The 9,398-nt window shown below is 37.8% G+C and overlaps 1 protein-coding gene across 1 annotated transcript in view; it reads left to right on the forward strand.

The window, feature by feature from the left end:
- CFAP43 (cilia and flagella associated protein 43) overlaps positions 1 to 9,151 on the forward strand; it is a 42,766-nt gene extending 33,615 nt beyond the window's left edge. Inside the window, exons 29-39 of the mRNA XM_041461145.1 lie at positions 67 to 186; positions 268 to 375; positions 1,583 to 1,669; positions 1,964 to 2,052; positions 2,422 to 2,623; positions 3,416 to 3,528; positions 3,996 to 4,152; positions 5,000 to 5,164; positions 7,129 to 7,209; positions 8,126 to 8,279; positions 8,922 to 9,151. Coding sequence (XP_041317079.1) covers positions 67 to 186; positions 268 to 375; positions 1,583 to 1,669; positions 1,964 to 2,052; positions 2,422 to 2,623; positions 3,416 to 3,528; positions 3,996 to 4,152; positions 5,000 to 5,164; positions 7,129 to 7,209; positions 8,126 to 8,279; positions 8,922 to 9,079 — 1,434 coding nt within the window. The 3' untranslated portion in view covers positions 9,080 to 9,151. The remainder of the gene's footprint in view (positions 1 to 66; positions 187 to 267; positions 376 to 1,582; positions 1,670 to 1,963; positions 2,053 to 2,421; positions 2,624 to 3,415; positions 3,529 to 3,995; positions 4,153 to 4,999; positions 5,165 to 7,128; positions 7,210 to 8,125; positions 8,280 to 8,921) is intronic.
- The last annotated feature ends 247 nt before the right edge of the window (positions 9,152 to 9,398 follow it).

A 9,398-nucleotide genomic window follows, 5' to 3' on the forward strand; every position in this document is an offset into this window, starting at 1 on the left:
GAGAGACATAAAAATTACTTGTTCCTCCAGATGTAATATTGCTGCTCTTGTCCTTCCCTTCCCCAGTTTCTGAGAAATGAATGGAACAAAATTGAAGCTTCCATCAAGGAAACAACACAAAATTTTGATGAGATTGTCTGCAAACTCTCTGAAAAGAAACTGAAATCACAGATGGTCATCTACCAGGTATTTCAAAAAGCATTAATTTTTCATCTCTACCTCTGTGCAGCAGAAATTTTTACTTTTTTTATTACAATCACTTCACAGGAAGAACTCAAAATAGTCAATCTCATTTATTCTTTACTGTTGGATGAAGAGTTGGACACCAGAGAATCTGGACTTCATAAATTCCTTATGAAAAAGAAAAAAGAAAAAGTAAGTTATCATTTGGACTGCTGTTGTTAGGAGTAGTGTAATGTTTACAGTGTAGTTTCATGTGAAGTCTGCTCTTTCCAAACCAAAATATTGCCATAAAGGACTTTCTGACAATTTACAGAGTCTTTTTTTTTTCAATTTGTGACATACATTATAAATACCTCTGGTTTTCTTGATAGGTACTCAGCTCAGTTCATCTGGAGTTCTTTGGTAAAACTTCATACATTCAGAAGGGCATGCTGCTTTATTATTTGTTTGCTACATATAATATTCTTTTGTACCTGGTATCAAGCTGAAAGTACAGTAGTAGGTCTAGGTTTCAATGCAAGTCTCTTACTGTGGTAGTCTGCAGGCTGGTTCTGGGACAATATTCTCCCAGATCTTGTGGGACAATATTATCCCATTTGCCCACTTTGTCTTCATGGAGCTGTTCATGAATCCTCAGATAATAAATATACTGCTGCCTCCACATGGCAGCTCTCCTGCTCAGTCTGTGTGTGTTTGGAGCTGCCAGCAGCCCGTTGTGAGCTGCAGGGAGTGATTCCAAACAGGCATCTAAACTCCCACCTGGCTGGACTAGTTTTAAAGCCATCTGAGGCCAAGTGTATACCAGCTTACAATTTTAAATTTTTTTTTTTCCCCCATCATTTTCTAAATGGTCCCATTGGTACAACTTTTGGTCCAAGGAAACCATCAAAAACTGTCACAACAACAAGTTTGTCATACAACAAAACTGTCTCCCCAGCAGAGTATTAGCATTTAACAGCCTCTATAAAACATGACTTCAGTATCCTGACACATAGCAGAACTCTGCCATGACAATGGGGAAATTGCATTCTAAAGTTAAGAACTCTCCATTGAACAACATCTGAGATTTTTTGACTGGTCTTACCTGAGATGACATGAAAGAGAAATCTTTATAGAAAAAAAGGTATCAACATACATAGTTACATTCAATGTTTCAAAAGTTTTATAAGCATTTCTTACACAAATTTGTTACTTTCTTAAGCAGCAGGTTTGTTTAATTTCACAGCTCTTCATCTTCCACCAATATCTACAAGTGACCCTGAAGAAGGCACTGTATGGTTACTTAAAATAGCTCACAAGGTTATCTCTAGAAATAAGAAGGTGTGAGCTTCATCACTGTATGTGAATTCACTGCTTCTGCTGGCTTTTTCATTCCTGAAATCTCTTGGTTCTACTATAGGTCAAGGGTGCAAGAAAAATCCTGAGTGCAAAACATGGTGTTGAGGCTTGCACAGGCCCCTATAAAGAGGCATTACATGAAGAGAAGGTGAGACTTTTGAAAACACAAGGAGTTTCAGAATTTAAAAATTAATGTTGTATCTTCATAACGAGAAGAATGTACTGCTCTGTAAGCAAGAGTTCTGGCCAACTCACTGATCAATGAAATTAGGCAGTAAAGGACAGTGTGTGCATTGAAGAATTTATGAAATAGTGCAGATTCCTGTGATGTTTGGGAGCACTTGGAAAAGCACTGTATCCTGTATTTCTAAGATATGGGCAGGTTGATGCTTTTTAAAAAATAATATTGTGGTAACAAGAAAGCTTTCTTCCCCACCCCCAGAGCCTGGAACATGGTTTTATGAAGCGGTTTGCTCATATACCTGGCAATCTCTTTGAGGAGCTTTTACAACTTTACAAACATCGACCAGAGTAAGATCCCCTCTGATTCCATTGTTTAAATACCAATATTCTTCATGAGTCAAGAATGAGAATACTATTTATTCTAATAGTCTAAATTATATTGCCTGCTTTTTATGGGATAGTTAACAATAGCTAATTTCCCATCACACTAAAACTTGCTATTTTAATATATATTTCCTTATTTACTCCACAAAATCTATTTTAAATGCAGTCTAACCAATCATCAGGTTCCAAGACAATATTGGGTTTTTTTATAGTCTTATCTATTTGCTTTTCGCAAAAGATTGAGAGTATGAAACATTCTTAGTTTTTTGTGTCCTTTTGCTATGCAACAGAAAATACAAAGTACATCCTGTCTGTGCTGTGTGTGTGCTCTAGGACCCCAAATACAGAAACCCTCCTTGACACAGCTAACCCCTATGTGAAGGGATCACCTGAGGATTACCAAGATGCAGTTTCCCTTTTAATGAAAGCCATGGATGAAGTGGATAGTCCTGAGCACAAGCCTAGTGGCTTAGACCAGTCCATGTGGGAACATTTTTGTCTAGCTAGACGAAATAAAATCAAGAATGAGGAGCTGGTATGTAAAATTCTTTATTTTGCCCATATACTTCTTGATATTTTTGAATCTTAAACTTTAGTGGAGTTGTCACATAGGGTCAAGCTAGTGGTGAAATAACAATGCAGGATATATATACTCCATTAGCCTCTGAAAGTTTGTTCTGGCTACATTCAATTCAGAATAACAGGTGAACCTGTTCCCTAGTTCTAGCTAGTTCTTCAGAGGAAAAATTAGTATATTAATATGGATGGATTTGATCAGAGTGATTGTGATCTTGATATGGTTTCATTAAAAATAAAAAACCATCATTTTCCTTTTCTCTATCCATACAAAAAAAAAACTATAAGGTATTTGATTCCCGTTACCTCTTTAAGTCGTCCTCTTTGATAAGCATTCTACACTTGCACCATTGCATTCCAATACTTTTCTAGACTATAAAGAGAAATTCTTAACAAAAGGTCATTCTGGAGATGTATTTATTCATTATAAAAGCATGAATGAATAAATCTGAATTATCCAGAGACAGATACACATGAAATTTGACCAAAAGAGAAGCAAATATGATTTCCCTTCACATGAATAAACTATTAATATATGAACAAATAATTTCCTGAGCAGAGTATAAGGATTGTACCTTTATGTCTCATATGCTGAGACATAAAATGTACTGAGATTCTCAAAATACTGGGCTGCATATTTATATATACAGATACCTTCTTAAGAACTTGGCTTTTCTGTCCTTGAAGAAGCTTGCCCTGACATACTGACAAAGTTGAAAAGGTTGGAAATGTGACAATGTTGCTTGCCTAGGTGAAATGGAAGGCCCTAGCACTGTCAGAGATGCAGACCTGTCTCCGGAGAAGAACCGATGAAAATGACAAGATGAAATCAGAATTAGAGAACACTTTCCAAGAGCTCACTTGGTAATTTTTTGTCTTTTCCTATGTTCAGCTGATCTTTAATACTCCACTAACACAGAACCAAAAGTTACAAACAAAATTATACACCTTTGTTTCCCTGCAGTCTTTTATCTAGGCTTCATAAATTCCAAAGTAAAATATACAGGAAAATGTGTCCTTGCTGGAAGTCTCTTCTGTTTTCTTTTCAATGGATATTAAGATTTCATTTCAGTAATAACATTTTCCCCAGAACACTGCTAGTGTATATTAAACTGAATCCAGTGCTTGAAAACTTTAAGTATATATATATACCAGAAGTTTCAGATTTTGTTGTCACTTTAGCAGCAAATAGAGGACAGAGTCTGTAAAAGAGTAAGCCCCACATGAACATACCACCTACCAGTAATAAATATAAACACTGAGAATCATGGGAGGATGTATATAATCCTGTTGAAATCACTAAATGCTGTTTTTGTTTTCTGCCATCTTAGGCTGAAGGAGGAGAAGATGAAGCTTCAGCAGAATTTGACTGTCCAGTTTTTGCTAAAACAAGGACAGGTGGAATTGGAAAGTACTCAGATCCCAGAGTACAGTGATGCTGTTCTCATTGATAGGAGTGTTGTTGAGGAGCTGAATTGCTCTCTTGCGGTAATTTACATTATCTGGAGGAAATTTAAGCTTTCTAAACAAATGTATTGTCCTTCAGGGGCTCAGCTTTTTCTCCAGTCTGACATCTAGTTTCAATTCATTGCAACACACCAGCAGGCTCAATTGTAATCTAGACACTATTAAGCATTCTCTAATGTCTCTTCTCATGATGTAGAGATTGCAGTGCAGACTGCTTTCTTGATGTTTGATCAATACAATTCAGATCAAAGAAATGGTGACAGTCTTTAGACACACCATCACTTACACACACATTGTAACTAGAAAATGCTAATCTCATGGGCAGCAGTCCAAAAATTCTCTCAAGGCAAACTTACAGTCATGTTAAGAAGCATTCAAATAGTGGCTCACATTAAATTTAAAAATTAATTGTTTTTTATGTAAGGTGAAATTGGTGATGGTAGTTAAAACTGTTTTTCATGCCCTCATGAAATGTTCTTTTTTGAGGCATTCTAGCTGTACAAAAATTGTCTTTTACTGCTACTGCACAAAACCTTCAGTAACATCTGCAAAATACCTTAAACAGAGCAAGCTTGTATTTTGTAGACCTAAAATGCCTTTCCATTCTTATATAAGATAGATAGATGGAGGGAGAGGTTAGTTGTCATTTTCTTCATCTATTTCTATGATCTAAGGCTTTGACACAGAGCATAAAAGAGAATGAACTTCCTTAAAAGATAACCACCTGGAGCAAAGTCTGAAAAGAGGCATGCAGTATAGCATGTTTAATTGACTAAAATTATGACTTTGGAAACTTGCCCATCTTGTTGCAAACAATTATTCCATAATCTGTTAAGTGTGTTAATTAAGATTGATCTATTTTTTTTAGGCTCAAGGAGAAAAAAAAATTACTGCCATGGTAGAATTTAAGGATTTCTCTAAAGAGATAATACAGCTGGAATGGGAACACAAGAAAATGAAAATGCAGATACAAGATCTGAAAGAGAAGGCTCGGGATATTGTAATCCTACCCATTTCAAAAGATTGCCAGCTAGTGAGTTGCTTTTTCTGATTTATATTTTAACTGCAGAAAATTATGCTGCCTATACCTATAAGAAAGATAGTTTTATATGTATACCTCATAAATATCTTATTACTAGAGAAACATGATTCCTAATAGGTCAACAATTCAGCTTTCAAAGCGAAGTCTTACTCATGAGATTGAGCAGTGATGAAATTCTTTGGGATGTTACAGTATAAATTAAGGCAAAATTAGTCCTAACTCTTAGTGTTTCAAAATTGGTGTTGAATAAGGAATCAGGATTTTGCAGCCACAAGGAACAGATCTCTTAAATCGAGCAGTCCTTTTGAAGTGGATGATCTGAGGTGCCCCCACCTGGTATCGCACAGACATTTTTAAACTCTGCTCTGCTCGGAGCCTGAGCATTCCTAGGGCAGCCTCCCCGAGTCCCACCCTCCCGCTGCCATTCCCTGGCCCAGCAGCAGAGCAGGGAGTTGTGTGCCATGCCCGGCAGGCAGGAGGGGCAGCGTGTCAGCACCTACGCAGCTTCGAACCAGCCCAGCTGGCAGGCCAGGAGAAAGAGGTAGAGGTTGTGGGACACAGCCAAGGATACCACTGGGAGAAGAAAGGAGGAGGAAGAAGAAAGGCTGTAGGGAAAGCCTGAGGGTATTGCAGTATGGGATGTAGAAGACTAGGGAAATTTTATGGTCATGTGGTGATGATGTGGGTGGCATAAAGGTTTGGAGTAAGGGATGTTGAAGGATGGGTAGGTTGGAGATAAGCAGTGGGACAGCTATAAAGCACAGAGGAAAAGGAAATTGTTGGACAGCAGGTAAGGATATTGCAATTCAATTGAAGGATTAGAAGAAAATTCAAAATATATGTTTTGCTTAATCTTCATTTGTATTGCTGGTCCACAAAATGCTTGTTCTGAATCACAGCCACAGGACTTTCATTACTAACACCAATCACCAGAACAGCTTTCCGAAGAGGTGTTGTGACAGTGCATTGAAAAATTCTTGTGGCAAATTTATCACCAGTGTTGCCGTTAGCTCAGTTCATTAAACTGATGAGCAGAGCTCTTGCCCTTCAGAGAGAGTTAAACTGCCCATAGTAAAGGCATTTACCAGTTTAATCAGAATTTGAATGCCCTGAGGGAATTGACTTAGGTCACTTTTTGATTAGAAATATGGGGTTAGTGGGAAGGACAAGGTAACAGATACCCCAACAACAGGAATGCAAAGAAAGATGGCTTATAAAAACGTGTGTGAGCAAGGATTTGAGACCATTTGGAATGAGGGTTGTTAATGAAGCAGTGAGTGAAAGAAGTTTAATCCTGTAGGCAAGGAGCCCCTTCTGGGTCTTTTCTGTTTCTCCTCCTCTAACTAGAACATTCCACAGGATTCTGCCTGGCACTATGGTGGGACAGTACTCTGGAAGGATGAATCTACATCTGCAGAAACCTGTCTACTGCCTGTTATAGATCCATAAAACATTATGAGGTTTACCATTTGTCCTTTGATAAAGAGGTATTTTAGCAGCAGTGTGCGCAAGGAAAAAATCAATAAATTCTCTGATATGTCAGTTACTATGCAGATAGAATAAAAGAAGTAAGAATGATTAGGAAGCCACTAGACAGAAAATAATAATTTTCCTCTCTAGCCTAAAGACAGACTGTCTTAGGCCTCCAGCTATGTTAACTTAGATTACAAGCAAAAGCATAGCTTGGGGTTTTTGACAGCTTCACATACTTGTTTGGCCCTTGTTTCCACTATAAATATATAATAGATAACATCCTTTTTAACAGCTGCACAGTCTAGTACTGACACAGCATCCAAGCATATGCTTACAAGGTCCATTTATGATCACTAGTAATCTTTACCACTGCAGAATTCCAGTGTTTTGAGTTTCACATAGTATGATTTTCTTCATAGAAGGGTGGAATTGTTAAGAATGAACAGGCATAAGATAATTTCTTTCTGGTTTTATTTCTTCAGTTCCTAACTGTGCATAACTACGAGACCCACATTGCTCAGCATCTGTCAGGGATGGAGCAGAGCCTTGGCATCATGGATAAGGTAAATCCAAGGGAACCACCACATCTGAGAGACAGATAGATATATAGATATAAATATAGATATATCATGTATTTGTCCATCTAGCTTTCAACTGTTTCCTCAACTTGAGCTGTGCTGTCTACAGCAGCAGTTCTCTAGTATTTGGAAGCAGTCATCACACATGGATTGCTGCAGAGATGAAGCCTGTCTACTTGCTCTGTTACTGGAATTAAATACTTTCCTATCCTGAGCATCTGAATGCAGATGTGCTAATCATTTCTTACACAGCACTGCCTATAAAAGTCACTCCTCCATTTCTAATGAAGCATTCTTTCAATTTTCACTGTTTAATGTCTCTCCAGGAGCACCAGCCTGTTCAAAGTATCCCTCCCCTTTGTATTCAAGATAGGAGACACAACGATCTGATTTGCTGGCTACTTCATGTATTTCATCATTGAAATTATGACTGTCCTTTTTTTTAAAGTGATTTCACTGGATTTTCTCCAAGTTGTGCTAGTTGGCATCAGCTTTCTCTTCCTCTTCAAGCTTTAGTATTATCTTGTCCCTTTACAGCCCATCCATCAGCTTCAGCAGCTTAGAGCATGTCCTTAACTCACTGATTCCATTGACTTCCTTTCCTCGCTTTGCCTTTTGAGTTTTATCTTTAATATAGCTCTCTTCCTGACCTATACCTCTTTATTCCTTGGCTGGTCCTTAAATTAGAACTCTGCAAACTGAGATACCATGTGTGAAAGACACTTTCCAAAGTAAAGCTTACCATGTGCTACTAGTCAATTCAACATACATTAGAGTTTATCAAGGTGCAACACAGCGCTTAAAATTATAACTTTTCATCATAAGTTTGTCTAAACATAAGTTTGTCTAAACAGTTTTGTATGACCTCATATATTTGCTTTATTCATCCCAAAATGGACAGTTGCACAAGAAGAATGTGAGAAACCATCAGAAAAAAGTCAGAGAGCTGAAGAAGTGCATCTGTCTAAAAGAGCAAGAGAACTACGAGCTCAGCCTGCAGCTGAAGGAAATGCTTGTCTCTGTGTCAGAAAGGATGCACATCTTTGAGGCAGCTGGTGAGTCCAGTGATAAACTTAAGGCACAAGCAAAAACATTCAGAAAATAACTCCAAGGCTGGACAGTGCTGTTCTCCACCATCAGCTGAGGGGCAAGGAATGCCTGTCTGTTGTGTGTTTGCACAATGAGCAGAGTCCTTCCTGCCAAAACTGACATGGTTACTGAAGAGTTACCTGGAGACTCTTGTGGCTTTTGTAACCAAAGCTAGCTGAATTCCTGGAAATGTTCAAGTCAAAATATTACAGTCATTAATAACTTCATTAGGCAACATGCTTTCATTTTTTTCTGAGAGCTGTTCTATGGGCTTCTTTCCACCCTTCCAAGAGAACAGAGAAAGTAATGTGGAGCTAAGAATAGTATTCACTGTTAGGAAAACTCAGAGAGATCTTTCCACTAGTGGAAAACAGTTAGAGATTTGCAACACAGTGGGTACTTGCTAGAAGCTAAAGAAAGCATGCCCAGTGCCTTTTTGGAATATTTTGCTTTATTCTGTACTATAAAGGCTCTTAAACCCAACTGTGAGCCTTTTTTAAAATGCTTGTCTGTTTTATACAGAAATTGGAATAACCCCAGGACAGGTCCCATATAGACTGCACAGCCCCTGTGAGCACAGGCTGACACTAATACTTTGTTTTCTGCAGACACACGGGATATTTCTGAAGAGATCACAAGGCAGCGTTACCAAGAGATTGTGAAGCAGAAATATCTACGGAACCTTATAAGGGAACAGGAAAAACAGCTTGCAATTCTTCAATCAGAAATTGAAAGCTGGAATCCAAGAACACTCCATATTATTTAAAAATCAGAGCTTGATAACACCATGGTCTTATCTAAGGGAAAAGACTTTCGACAGCTGATTTTTCTCTCTGAACTTTTCTTTCCACAAATTGTTTCTTCTGCAATTCCTTTAAATAACTTCCGTTTGAAAGATGCGTGGTTGTCTGATTTGTATTTTTTATACCTGGTCTTAACCCTGTTATATTTCAGTTTATGAGATTTATTTCTACTGGTTTATTTCTACTGGTTTTATTATACAAACCATACAGCTCATTACAGAAAACAACCATGTGTGTAACCTGGCCACATCCCAAAGGCAGCTGTGCCTCATTGTGGTATAA

This window comes from Pyrgilauda ruficollis, unplaced genomic scaffold (assembly GCF_017590135.1).
Source record: "Pyrgilauda ruficollis isolate IOZ18807 unplaced genomic scaffold, ASM1759013v1 scaffold15, whole genome shotgun sequence".
Lineage (NCBI taxonomy): Eukaryota > Metazoa > Chordata > Aves > Passeriformes > Passeridae > Pyrgilauda > Pyrgilauda ruficollis.